The sequence below is a fragment of the Eurosta solidaginis genome, chromosome 5 (assembly GCF_040869045.1).
Source record: "Eurosta solidaginis isolate ZX-2024a chromosome 5, ASM4086904v1, whole genome shotgun sequence".
Classification (NCBI taxonomy): domain Eukaryota; kingdom Metazoa; phylum Arthropoda; class Insecta; order Diptera; family Tephritidae; genus Eurosta; species Eurosta solidaginis.
In genome coordinates, this window is record NC_090323.1 from 134,267,254 (window position 1) to 134,282,455 (window position 15,202).

The 15,202-nt window shown below is 38.6% G+C and overlaps 1 protein-coding gene across 1 annotated transcript in view; it reads right to left on the reverse strand.

The window, feature by feature from the left end:
* Positions 1–1,109: 1,109 nt before the first annotated feature.
* Unr (cold shock domain-containing Unr) overlaps positions 1,110–15,202 on the reverse strand; it is a 181,298-nt gene continuing 167,205 nt past the window's right edge. Inside the window, exons 12-13 of the mRNA XM_067786706.1 lie at positions 2,927–3,104; positions 1,110–2,862 (exon numbers count right to left, since the gene is read on the reverse strand). Of these exons, the coding sequence (XP_067642807.1) occupies positions 2,846–2,862; positions 2,927–3,104 (195 nt within the window). The 3' untranslated portion in view covers positions 1,110–2,845. The remainder of the gene's footprint in view (positions 2,863–2,926; positions 3,105–15,202) is intronic.

Consider the following 15,202-nt stretch of genomic DNA (forward strand, 5'->3'; position numbering starts at 1 on the left):
CTTATACTGAGAGGTAACTGAAATATGTGTCTATGTTTCACCTCTACACTAATTCAATGTATCACCTCTTGTGCGTGTCCACAATTCGTAGCAACTGATTCAGCTATATGTTATACACTATGGCAATCGGAGGTTTGTGTCTCCGCTTTTCGGTACACCCTGTGCTGTAGCTAGTTATTTAACCACTGCCGCTAGATGGGTCTCCTAAGCATTATCTAAGCGAGGATAAGCGTTTTTTTTACGCGCAAACGTAAACGTATACGCATGTAAAAAAAAAAAACACGGCTAATAATTCGTGTGAAGTGGCGCCAATAATTATTCAACTAAAGGGTGACCGCTGGACTACAGATATACATGTGTATAGCTGGTAACTAACCAAGCATGAGCTAAAACTGTTCGCGAAATTATTAGACCTTAGGAAAAATGGGTGAACGAGGAAACCGAGAGTATAAAAGCAGCGCAAGCTGAGTAATAACGAATCAGTTTTGATATAAACACGCTATTGGTTGTGAAGTATAATTGTGAAGTACTACTCCCAAAGTAATCTAAAGCCCAGTTTGCAATACGCATTTCCGAAATGCCTCATTTGAGCCTGCAAATGCAATCCACACATCTGATCCACACATGCTTTTGGCATTTTCTTAACAAAAGAAACCCATCAAGAACCCAATGGTTAAATTGCCTATCATAACCTTAGTTCTGTGCCGGAGTTATAAATTGCATCTTACACCAGTTTTTTAATTCGCTTTGTTCTTACTATAGCTCGGCACAGTGCACTAAATTTTCAATTACACTACCACAAATTTTCAGTGGTAGTGAAAAAAATGTTTGTGGTAGTTCATGCCTAAGGAAAATAAGTTGTAATCTATTGCAAGCAACCTTCAAAAGACGTGCACTGTGCCCGACTATCCCTCTCATATTCTTTATATTCATATGTCGTTCGGTTGTTGCTATCGATACATGGTAGGAACCTTAACATGTACTCATTGAAAGGGCACAGTAAACTGGGAAACTAAAATAATAAAACGGTAAATACAAAAACTGCGATCGTTGTAGCTTTATTGAAATATGTATTTATTTTATTTGATTCCATATAGTTTCCAATGTACTTTGTAATGTTTACTTTTTTTTTTGTTTGTTCTGTTGTTGATGTAATGATTTATTAGTTTTAAGCAATTTTATATATAATATATTCTTTTTTTTTTAGTTTTTTTGTTTTGTATATTTTTGGTTTTGTAAGTTTGTTATAATTTTAACATGGCTATAGGACTAATCCCAATTTTGAATGTAATTGAAATTCATTGTTTTTCACCAAGACTATTATGTATTTTATTTTTTATGTTTTTGTATCTTGCTTAATTGTGGGTTTCTTACTTTTCCTAATTTTTTTGTTGCCTTTTTTATATATTGCAAAGTTTTCGGAGCAAATTATATTCGCTGCCTATTATTTGCATTTATTGTTTGATTTTATGCAACGATTATAAATTCATCTTCATTATTACAGTAATATTCATTTTTTTAATTATATAAATTAAATGGTATAACTAAATGCTAAACTTTGTTTAATTTTGTGTGTTTCATATCATTTTCAATTGTTACTTTGTAGTATTGTTTTGCAAACGGGTAAATAATATAATTTCAATATATTTATAGTATGCGGAACAGCTATTTTCACTACGAATACGTATGTAAGTGTATGTAGTGTATAAAGTGAGAAAAAAACTAATTCAACGGTTCACACTTTATTGAATAGAAATCGAAAACGAAATCTTTGGTTTTACCTAAACAGTAAAAATTGTTAATTGTTGTAATATAACATGATAACTCACAAGAACATTGCATATTAACTTGTATTATTTAATGCGTGATAAATGGGAATATGAATACTTAAGTCTGGCTAAGCTTGTTCTGTTGGGGTTTTTGTTCATAATATTTCAAATTATACATATATTTATGGTGTTGATAATCAGTATAAACACTTTGTGTGAGAAAAATATGTAAATAAATATGTTTATGTATAGTAAATATACTACATACAAAGTAAGAATTTGGTTGAATGCATTAAATTACATATGTATATAATATTAGATATAAGTAGAATGAATTAATGAGCACATTTTGTGTTTTATTATTTGCTATACTAGTTTAGTTTCATGTGTGCCTTTCTGTATTAGTTTGTTGCATTTTTACCGTGGCTTTTGTTTATACTCCAACTACATCTTGTATCAACTTCAGCAAATTGTTTTGTATATTTTACTTCAATTCTGTTTAAATACTCACATTTTAATATATTTTATTAATGTCAAATAGTAATTAAAAACTATAAATAGATATCCGCTTGCACTTTGGCATTTCGTTAATAAAAAGGTTAATATTTGAACGATAAAACATTTCAATGACCAGCTGCGTTTTACTGTGCGTATTACATACGCGCTTGCAATCTTGAATTTTCTTAATATTATTATCCATATATTAATGAATGAGTTCCTTTTTATCATCAAGCAGTTATTAATTTTGTTTTCATTACTGTATTCCTTTATTTAAGATATTTTGTATTGAGTTATTATAGTAATCGTATTAATAAATATGTCATATTCTTTTGTGAGGAAGAGTTGTAAGTTGTTTTTTTTTTTTGCGTTTTAGTTTCTTAAATACATACATATCTAGAGCTTTAGCCGATTTTATATGTTATAATTTCTGCTGAATAAAATATTTACTCATCATTCTCCTCCTTCTCAATCCTGCACCTCCAGTTATATTTATACATTTTTTTATTTCATATGTTGTTACGGATAGCAAATCACGAAGTGTTGTGTTCCAGTTTGTCCATGTAAATTACTACACTTCACTCAACAACAAGGCCTGCGAAAAGAATAAAAAAAAAATATTAAAGAAAAAATTTGTCGATAATTTTTTTGTGAATTACCTGGAATTCGAGGAATTCGTGCTTGTGGCGAGAAACCATTACTTTGTGGTCCACGTGGTGCTCGGGTTATAATCAGACGTGGAACAGTATCGTCTGCATTTAGTTTTAGGCGGGAAATTAAACGATCGGGACGATCATTAATCTTCAGAACATTACATGCAGATGATTTGCCATTGCGCTGTATAATATAAAAAAAATTATAAATTATTAGATATTAGAAATTTAACGACAAAAATTAGCAGTAAATTTTACTATAAAGAGCAATTTGCAGTTCTTATGAACACCAAAAAAATGCATATAAAATGGCACTTAAGAAATGCTGAAGAAAAATTTCGTTTTACAAATTTTCCTTCGCAGCCCATTAAACACCGAAAAAATATTTCTCCAGCCTTTGAGAAAATCATAGTTCTCAAGTTGATATCGAGCATCGCTCCTTTTGTTCTGCAACCTGTGATACATTTTGAGGAGTTAATAGTACTCGAGTTGAAGGTTATTTGTGAAAAAGTCGGGTTATTAAAGGTAACGTATTCCAGCGAAATACAAGAAACTAAACAAATTATCTGGCGCACAAATTTAAATATACGTCTATCTGGATTTGACTGTCTCAAATTGTTGTTATTGCATTCACGTACAAAATTGTCTATGTGGTTCGAGATCATTACGATGGGATGATGGCTAATGTCGACGATCGAAAGGCAAAATGTTGATAAGTATGCACCTGGCAGTATAGAAAGGCAAGGAATTATCCAAATAGAGAGGTTGATGAGCCAAGCGAATGATGGACCCTTTCAATTTTTGCCGAGAGTGTAGAGGAAATGGGATTCCAAAAACTTAGATTGCACTAAAGAACTATACAAATTTTTCCTAGTGGATGGGTCTTTAAAGCCCTTTGTGTACCATCGCAAAAAAGACAAATTAGCATAAGCCTTCGGTATGATATACACTAGACATCAATGAAAGTATAAACAATACTTATGAGCAAACGCATATCATTCATTACCTGTTACGTTATCAATACTTGTATTTGAATTCAGAAAGTATGCCATAAAGGGCTCCCGTAAGGTGCATAAACAGTTCGAACAAAATTATAATTTATTATTGAGATGTGAAAAATATTTAGTAGATTAAGTCATTAGTCTGTTGCGGACTTGTAAAGCGCGCGTCATATGAAAGTATAATTTGAGTTTGTGCCGTGTTCTAACAAAGTAAAACCAAAATTAGCTGCAAAACTTACTAAAATTGTTCGGAAATGAATTATGCTGCTACTAATAGCGTTTTGTTTTCTGAAATAAATTGTTGCCTAAGTAAATGATAAAGCCTTAATAGAGTTACTCCTACCCCAGAAAGTTTTCAACATTTATAGTGCATACAAAGAACATTTCAACTCACCATATTCACTCATATTAACAGAGTATATGTGGAACTTAAGAGCGAATTGAGAGTTTCACAGAGTTGCACTGCCACACCGCCATTTTATACAGGGTAAAAGTGTGACGCTTTTGCGTTGCGAGTAGGCAACAATTTTCACAAAAGAACGAATTACCCCGTAAAGGCGTTGCCTGTTTTTTAGAATAGAACAACAACCCTTGCGCGGCGTACAAAAAGCGTAACACTTTATCCAGAAAAGAAAACGCTATAAATAAATGCACAACGCCAATAAAGAAAGCAGCCACACATACATGTAAACAGCGAAGCTTACAGCAAAGAGAATATTTCACATACACACATGTAGGCAGTTGATAAGAGCAGAATTTATTACTCACACATACCCACGCATATAACTAGAAGATAAAAAGTGAAGACCAGATACATAAAGAGAAATAAATAAGCGGCTGTTCGAGAAGGTTATTCGTGAAAAGCCTAAAGAAATGGGCGAACGAGTTAACCGATAGTATAAAAGCAGCGCAAGCTGAGGAACAATGAATCAGTTTGATTTTAACACGCTTTTAGTGCAGAACGCGAGTATTATGATTGTGAAGTACGACAACTACAGTAGAGTTCTAAATAAAGGAGATATTTCTACACTGAATATTTGAGTTATATATTCGACAGTTAAGCGATTCGAACGATAACAGGTGCAAAATAATCGAAATCTCCCAATTGCTACAATATTCGATTTCGATCGGAGGAACCAGAAAGATTTTTGAAAATTTCAAGAAGCGGAAAACATACAACACTCAGTATGGAGGAGGTCCGAGGGTTGAGCACGTCATGAGAAGAAAAGTTGGCACAACCAGAAACTTCAGCGAGGGAGGTAATCGAAAATTTGAATTTGAATGTTTCTGCCAGTCAAATGCAGAGAACATTACGTGTATCTGGCTTGAAAAACTATGTCGCCAAAAAACGAGTCCTGATTTCCACTGTAAACAAGAAAAAGAAACTTTTGCAAAATAGTATGTAAGCATGTCAAACACATTTTGGGGCAAAGTGATTTGGTCCGATGAGTCGAAATTCGAGCTGAGGAATTCAAAAAAAAAAAAAAAAAAAAAAAAAAAAAACTAAACGAGTGTGCTGCAAACCCTCTGATCGCTTAAAGCCTCAGTGTATACAATCAACGGCAAAGCATGAAGAAATAAATGCATTTAATTTAATGAAAGAGCAAGGGAAAATGCATTGCACGTTTTTATTTCATGGGCCGTATCGTGTCTTTCGATCCGTGATCGAAATCCATTTTTTAAACCTTAATAGCTCTAAAATGGTGATTCAGATTAGATAGATATTTGTGGTATGTGCAATGCGTACACATTAGATGCATAATTTATAATAATTTTTATAAATAGTTTGACAGTTTAATATTTATCGATTGAGTGAAAATGGTTTTCGATACGTGATCGTAACACAATAAGCGGGCCCAGGACTTCATCGTCCTATATGTGATATTCTTTTCAATTCAAAGGCGAAGGATCTCCCAACGGCTTTGGCTATTGCTCAAGAATTAGAAACTAACCATATTTTGCAAATATATTTGCTATGGGTAATTTTATGAAGCCTAGTAAACCTCGATTTGAAACGGTTCAACATAAAATTTCACCCGGACATAATCACCCTAATACGAGTTCGATCCAATGGAAGTTGATCCTGGTTCATCCTTTTATAGAAATAAAACTTAATTTCAAAATAAAGAACAACAACATAGCAGGAACATAAATTTTACTCAACCCTCAACCAATTTCATTAATCAACAGCAGGAGTGCCGTTGAAGCGTCATCAGGGGCAATCTGGTTCTTTCCAGAGCCCACAACAAAAAGCCCAACGTGTGAATTATATGCTTAAAGAAAAGGATACAACGTGTGATGAAGCAGATAATAATAGTAGTAATATTGACGACGATTACTAATAAGCGGATAATGAAATTAATTTTTTAAACTATATTCGCTCCTGCCATTTATTACAAAAATAACGTCAAATGACCAGGAGCTTCTTATATTAATTGACACCGGTACGTCCAAAAATTATATAAGAGAGGCGTAGACATATTCAAATCTCGTGAATTGTTGTGCCAAAATAGTATCCGCTCAAATATTGTCACGGACACACAGAAGCACTTCTATAAGCAGAGATCTGGTTGAGATGTTTGTATATACACCAATATATTGACAGCGTAGACAATAAACCGGTCACGAGAACCTGCGGCGTTGAAATAGATATTCCACTCCAAATATCAATAAAGACTTTGGATAGTGGGGACCACTTGTCTTGTCTTTCATCATATATTTTTTACAAAACTATAATATTTGAGAGAATTTCCAGCGTAATCGAAAGCTTTCTTGCTATCGAATAAATTTTATTGACTTTTACCGCGTTTCGAGTTCGTTCACTGATCTCATAATACGAAATTACGATACAACTGATACGTTCACGTATAATACGATACCAAATAAACAATTTTACGAAACGAGTATCTGGACCACGAAAGACACGATACCACACGATATTTTATTAAAAGAAATAAAAGATTGGGGAATAAATTTAAGGAAGTTTTTATTGAAAGGGTTGTTGAAAAAGACTTCGGTACCACGGTTTTAATCGAAGGAAAAAAGTTCATAAAAGAAATCGTAGATGAATTATATTCTTTGTTTTAATGATCTGTGCTTTTTTTTCTTCTTGTGAATGCTAAAATTTCAGCATATAAATTTTTTATTTTTAAAGTTAATACATTTGTATTTGATTAAAAAATATCTTTGCTTTTATGGAGCTTTACGGCCGAGAAGTTAGAAGACAAAATTAAATTTTCCTTTTCCCTCCTATGCGTTTCGACTCTCTCACGTCTTCCTCAGGGAGTCCAATGATTTTATTTTAAAAAACAATTCATTAACAACAAACATAAATACAATTAAACATTAATTTGGACACTTACATTATTAAATTAAACTGATTTAATTTTTGAGTACATTTTCTATTTATTTATACACAGTACCAACATATATATTAACTATTACTTGCTAGCTCTGTGTCTATCTTTGTACTGCATGACCGCTGCGTAAGCGTTGCTTATTTTGTCCATATCCTCTTTAAAATTCATCGCCGTGTTTAATTGTTGTTGTATTCGAGGGCTTTTTAACGTCATTCTCACATTTCCTCTGTTCTCGATATCTAATATTTTTGTATCTGCAAAATCCGCTAACATGATTTTTGTTTGTAAGGTGGTGTGCTAGCGCTGTTGTTGTTTTTCCGTTTTTTTGCATCAGCCATATGTTCGTTACTACGTACTCCCAAAACTCGCTTCGTTGTACCTATGTAGCGCTGTTTACATATTTCGCGATCAGCAGCTGGAGCAACGTCGCGCGTTAGTTGAATGAAATGTTGACAATCTATTGATCATCACTAGCTAATCAAACGCAACATAAAAATGGCAGCTGGTTTATCAGCAATATTCCATCAATTAAGTAGCACTTTAGCAATACTGCTGTTATTATTGATGGCTCCAACACACCGATATTTTGCTGTATAGCAATAATAATTGTATGGGAAAATTACTTCAATAAGAGCTTTACTAGCTCACTCACTAGCAAACCAATACCCAAAGGTGAATATAAACCATTAGGTGTACATTCCGCCAGTACTTTTCCAAAAACTTAACATGTTTTGCAATGTCAACACGACCTCTTATATCCTTGATATCTTAGTCTTAAGGAAAACGGTGGACATTCACGTAAACGTAAACTTTTTCCACTCGATTGTCCATTCGACCACGGAAAACGCGACACGGGCCCGGTTTTTTTTTTTTTTTTGTCAGACACATTTATAAAAATGACTTCTATACATTTTCATGGCGTATTTGTTTGTAAGGCACATGCATAACCTTCTTTGCAAAATATGGGCAGACGAGTGCATGCCCGACGATTGGAATCTAAGTGTTCTTGGTCCAGTCCACAAGAAAACTGCAAACTGCACTAACTATCGCGGTATCAGTCATCTTAATATCGCATATAAGGTCCTGTGAAGTGTATTGTGCGAAAGATTGAAGCCCAATGTGAATCTGCTGTTTGGACCATATCAGTGCGACTTCAGACCTGGTAAATCTACCATCGCCGAGATTTTCACAATGCGCCAAATATTGAAAAAAACCGCGAAAAAAGAATCGACACACATCACCTCTGTCGATTTTACAGCCGACTTCGACAGCACGGAAGGGGCTGCCTATATGCAGCTATGTCTGAATTTGGTTTCCCCGCAAAATTCATAAGCAAAATGACGTTGAGCAACACCATCAGCTCAGTCAGAACTGGTAGGGATTCGAGCCGTTTGAAACTAAATAATGTTTCAGACAGAGTGACCCCCTATCGTGCTATTTCTTTAATTTGATGCTGGAGAAATTTATACTAGTTGCAGAACTTAACCGCTCTGGAACAATATTCTACAAAAGCGTGCTATTACTGGCATATTCTGATGGCATTGCTGTGCAATATCATATATTTGATCCCGACATCGACCGCAGGGACAGTGTCTTAGAACGTCAAAGCTTATCTGTCCGGTCAGGCGATGCAAACCTAGAAATCAACATCTACATCCCTCCTGCCACCTGTTGCCCCGGTGGATACCACCCTAATATCAGCGCCTTACTCACTGCGCATTCAAACTTGCGGGCGGACAGCAGGGGTGAGATGTTGGCGGATCAAACATGAACACGTATGGTAGGAAGCTGTCACAGTTCGCCGGGTATTTCAATCGTGAGCGCAGAACTCGTAAACTGCGTCAACTGGCAGCCGATGGTAACATTGGCATCCGACCACCTGCCTATACTTATTTCGCTCGAGCGTACCACCAACTTCATCGTCACAGAAAAACGCACTTTCATAAACTTTAAAAAAGGAAATTGGGACGTATACAAATCTTTTACAGACAACCGCTTTGCTACCCTCCCTATCCCGCTTAGGGGAGGGTGCTTTCCGCAAGGTCATTGAATCCGCCTCGGCTCGTTTCATTCCCGCCGGTAGAATTCCCGAAATTCGGCCCACTTCCCGGCGGAGGCCGCAAATTTAGCGAGAACGTGACCTTATAAGACAGCTCGATCCCGGCGACCCCCAAATAAGAGATATAAACCAACTTATCAGATTGCTTGTGGATGAACACAAGCGGGCGAAATGGGAGGAGCATCTAAGAAGCTGTAACCTCTCTGCCGGTGTGGGTAAGCTTTGGTCCACCGTAAAGTCCATATCGAATCCGTCCAAGCACAAAGACAAAATTTCCATCGCCTTTGGCGAAAAAGTGCTGTCGGATGCGAAAAAATGCGCGAGCGCCTTTTGCCGACAATATATAATGCATTCTACGGTTGACAAAGCTAGACGGAGGGCCAACAGACACGCGCACAAACATAAATTCAGCGTGTCCCCAATTACCATCACCGCCAAAGAGGTTGAGGATGCCATCGGTTAAGGTAAACCATCTAAAGCGGTGGGCCCTGACGGCATAGCCATGCCGATGCTTAAAAGCCTAGGAAATGAGGGTTTTAAATATTTAGCACATGTCTTCAACCTGTCTCTTTCCACCTTTGTCATGGACAATGGACAAGGTGGCCCCGCTACTAAAGCCTGGAAACCAGCTAACATAGGAGAGTTATATCGCCCGATATCTCTCCTATCGCCAGTAGCTACGACGCTTGAAGCCATTTTATTGCCCCATTTCAAGGCAAACTTGCCACTAACCTCTCATCAGCATGGCTTTAGAAAACTACACAGCACTACCACCGCGCTAAATGCCATTAGCACCCAGATAAATTGCGGTTTAAATCAAAACCACCCACCATAGAACAGTACTCGTTGCACTAGACCTATCAAAAGCTTTTGATACGGTCAACCACAGCACGTTACTGCAAGACCTGGAAGTGTCTACCCTTCCCCCATGTCTTAAAAGGTGGACCGCAAATTATCTGGGTGGTCGGCAGGCATCGGTGCAATTTCGAAACGAAACATCTAAACCAAGGAGAGTTAAACAAGGGGTGCCACAGGGTGGTGTCCTATCCCCACTTTTATTTAATTTCTACATATCAAAGCTACCTTCGCCACCAGAAGGAGTCACTATCGTTTCCTACGCCGATGACTGCACAATAATGGCCACAGGCCCAGACCCACAGATCGGCGACCTTATTTACAACATGGACGTCCCAAATGCCGACCATTTTGAACGTCCACATTATGGCACTACGCTACCAACACCCCAAAATCTTGGGTGTGACGTTCGATCAGGTGAGCATGCAGCCGCAATTGTACCGAAAATCCAGACCCGTAATAAAATCCAAATCTCTTGCTGGCAGTACTTGGGGAAAAGCTCATTACCACTTACAAAGCAATTGGCCAGCCGATTGCATGTTACGCGTCCCCGATATGGTCGCCAAGCCTAAAGATTACCCACTGGAAGAAGCTAAAGGCCTGCCAAAATACTGCCCTCAGAACCGCCACGGGTTGTCTCCTTATGTCCCCAGAATACCTCTACATAATGAGGCGAGAATACTCCCAATAATGGAAAGAAATGAAATGCTAACCAAACAGTTTCTGTTGAATACCCAGAAACCTGGGCATCCCAACAGACATCTGATTGATGAGCCAACATCTCCGTAAGCACTATGAGGAAATACGACAACTGAGAACACAGCCGTATGAAGCCAAAAAACATAAGCGGGTCCTTGGTGAACTCCATAAACAGGTGTCGGACCTCTATGTCAGGAATCTCCCGGTGAATCCAGTACCCTAAAAGCAATACCTAAACTTGCGGAAGAGGAACGTTCACTCCCTAGGGAAACGCGAGTCACTCTAGCTCAACTTCGTTCCGGATACTGTAACAGGTTAAACTCAACCTCGACATACAAAATGTATGCCCCGCTTGCAATGTGTCCCCACATGATATCAACCATCTCTTTAATTGTACTGTGGAACCAACGCCTCTAACACTCCTTTCATTATGGTCCTCCCCTGTTGAAACAGCAAGTTTCCTTGGACTACCGTTAGAGGATATTGATGACAATTTGTGATCGGTCGCAACTATTAGGTGGGGCGAAGCACTGCTACAACAACAACATATCATCGGCATAAACACCCGCGCCGTTAGTTCTGCTTACTTCAAACTGGAAAAAGAAGCGGTAAAGATGGGTGTGATGGTGAATGAGGACAAAACGAAAACTACCTTCTGTCATCGAGCAAAGAGTCAGCGCATATGCGCCTTAGCAACCACGCTACTGTTGGCAGCCATAATTTCGAAATAGTAAAAGACTTCGTTTATTTGGGAACCAGCATCAACACTACCAACAACATCAGCTCTGAAATCCAGCGCAGAATCACTCTTGCCAATAAATGCTACTTTGGACCAGGTAGGCAATTGAAAAGTAAAGTCCTCTCTCGGCATACGAAAATCATACTCTACAAGTCACTTATCGCACCCGTCCTGCTATATGGTGCAGAAGCATGGACCATGACAACATCAGATGAAGCGGCTCTGGGAGTGTTCGAGAGAAAAGTTCTTCGAAAGATTTATGAACCTCTACCGTTGGCGATGGCGAGTACCGAAGAAGATTTAGCGATGAGCTGTACGAGCTCTATGCAAACATCAACATAGTCCAGCGAATTGAAACGCAGCGGCTGTGCTGGCTAGGCCATGTTATGAAAGATGACGCTCCGCGATGGCGAGTACCGAAGAAGATTTAGCGATGAGCTGTACGAGCTCTATGCAAACATCAACATAGTCCAGCGAATTGAAACGCAGCGGCTGTGCTGGCTAGGCCATGCTATGAAAGATGACGCTCCGGCCAAGAAAGTGTTTCTATCGGAACCCGCCTATGGAAGCAGAGGTAGAGGGCGGCCCCCACTCCGCTGGAAGGACAAGGTGGATAACGATTTAAACTCCAAACCAATTGGCGCCGGTTGGCAGAGGGAAGAAGCGACTGGCGCGCCTTGTTGGACGGTCATAACCGTTTAAACGGTTAAGCGCCAATTAAGTAAGTAATTTGTTTATTTTAATGACTGCAGTAAATTAATTAAATGATTCGGTTAACCAAAACTTCCTTCAGAAAACATTCGGCATGAATTTGTTGCTTTTTAATTGCCAAAGCATCGAGTGAAATTTTATACAGTTACTGTCATTTTGAAGAGTAAATACTTCCAAAGCGAATTTTACACTCAAAATATTATTAACTCTGTTGGAATTTTGGAAATTTTTACTCATTCCTATAATTTTTATGGATTTTCGCTGTGAAAAAACAACTCGTAAATGTACTAAACATGAAAATAATAAAATAAATGGCAGTAACCATAAGTTAAAGCTAAGAACAGTAGATTTTTGTGAGCTTCAGATTTTTATTTCGCAGTCAACACGTTCGTTTCATATTTCGTTTTAATTTCAAAGTTCAAGAAACGTTTCCATAAAGAGTGGGCTGCTTGGGTTAACTGGTCTCCAAATTTTGTCTATGAGATGTAAATTTTTATTTCGGTGGATCATGAGTTTTTAATTCTCAACAGTTAAGAAACTAAGCCGATTGAAATTCATGAAAAATTAGAAGAAGAAAAAACACTTATTTTCAGCACGCTGCTATTATTGAAAGGTATTGACTCAGTCCATTATCACTACTTTTACTTAAACTACTATCTAGAATTCCACTTTGATCGTGTTGAAATCGTTAAACAGAATCATTTTATAGCAAAAGTTGGTAAAACTTAAAAATATCGATTGTTCAAAGCCTTCATCCAAATACACCGACACGAGCACTAAAAATCAAACTCGTGTAAATTTTATTCATTGGGATTCTGGATGGGTGGGTAACAAATTTTTTTTTTTCAGACGTACATATATATTAGGCCGGGTCGATTTGTGGGGAGGCAAAACAATCGCCCATTGCTCTGTGAAAATCATATTCTAGGGATCAAAATAAGAAACTTTGCCGAAGGAACCATACCTCTAAAACGAATTCTGATGTCCCCCCGCTCCCCCAAGCTCGTTACTGCAAGACCTGGAAGGGTCTACCCTTCCCCCATGTCTTAAAAGGTGGACCGCAAATTATCTGGGTGGTCGGCAGGCATCGGTGCAATTCAGAAACGAAACATCAAAACCAAGGAGAATTAAACAAGGGGTGCCACAGGGTGGTGTCCTATCCCCACTTTTGTTTAATTCCTATATATCTAAGCTACCTTCACCACCGGAAGGAGTCACAATCCTTTCCTACGCCGATGACTGCACAATAATGGCCACAGGCCCAGGCCCAGAGATCGATGAGCTATGCAATAAAATAAACGCCTATCTCCCTGATCTCTCCAGTTTTTTCGCCTCGCGAAACCTGGCATTGTCACCGACTAAATCTTCCGCGACCTTATTTACAACATGGACGCCCCAAATGTCGACCATATTGAACATCCACGTCGATGGCACTACGCTACCGACTGTCCTACACCCCAAAATCTTGGGTGTGACGTTTGATCAGGATCTACATTTTGGTGCGCACGCAACCGCAATTGTTCCGAGAATTCAGAGCCGTAATAAAATCCTTAAATCCCTTGCTGGCAGTACCTGGGGAAAAGATAAAGACACGCTCATGACCACATACAAAGCAATTAGCCAGCCGATTACGTGCTACGCGTCACCCATATGGTCGCCAAGCCTAAAAACTACCCACTGGAAAAAACTACAGGCCTGCCAAAATACTGCTCTCAGAATCGCCACGGGCTGCCTTATGTCCCCAGAACACCATCTGCATAATGAGGCAAGAATACTCCGCATCAGGGAGAGAAATGAGATGCTGACCAAACAGTTTCTGTTGAATACCCAGAAACCTGGGCATCACAACAGACATCTGATTGACGAACCAGCACCGCCTAGGGGCCTAAGGAGTCATCTCCGTAAGCATTTTGAGGAAATACGGAACCTGAGAACCCAGCCGTATGAAGCGAAAAAACACAAGCAGGTCCTTGATGAACTCCATAGACAGGCGTCGGACCTTTATGTCGGGAATTGCCCGGTGAATCCAGTACTTGAAGAAAAATATCCAGAACTCGCGGAAGAGGAACGCATACTCCCCAGGGTAACGCGTATCACTCTTGCTCAACTTCGTTCTGGATACTGTAACAGGTTAAACTCTTACCTATCAACCCCGACATACAAAATGTATGCCCCGCTTGCAATGTGTCCCCACATGACACCAACCATCTCTTTAATTGTAATGTGGAACCAACGCCTCTAACACCCCTTTCCTTATGGTCCACCCCTGTTGAAACGGCAAGTTTCCTTGGACTCCCGTTAGAGGATATTGATGACAATTTGTGATCGGTCGCGGCTATTAGGTGGGGCGAGCATTGCTACAACAACAACAACTAGGGTCTCGAGATATAGGCCAAAACGTGCACCCGGAAACCCCTAGAATGTGTGTGTAATATGGATATCAAATGAAAGCTGTTGATGAGTGCTTTAGTAGAGGGTAATTTTCATATCCCTGGGTGACTAGGGTCTCGAGATATAGGCCAAAACGAGGACCCGGGTACCAGAATATGGATAACAAATGAAATCTGTTGATGAGTACTTTAGTAGAGGGTAATTTTCATACCTCTGGGTGACTAGGGTCTCGAGATATAGGCCAAAACGTGGGCCCGTGAACGCGTAGAATGTGTTTTTACATTATGTGTATCAAATTGAAGTTGTTGATGAGCGCTATTGGTGACTAGGGTCTCGAGATATAGGCCAAAACGCGGATCAGGGTAACACTAGGATGATTTTTTAAATTATGGATATCAAATTGAAGCTGTTGATGTGTTAGTACAGAGTAAGTTTTACACCGCTGGGTGACTAGGGTCACGAGATATA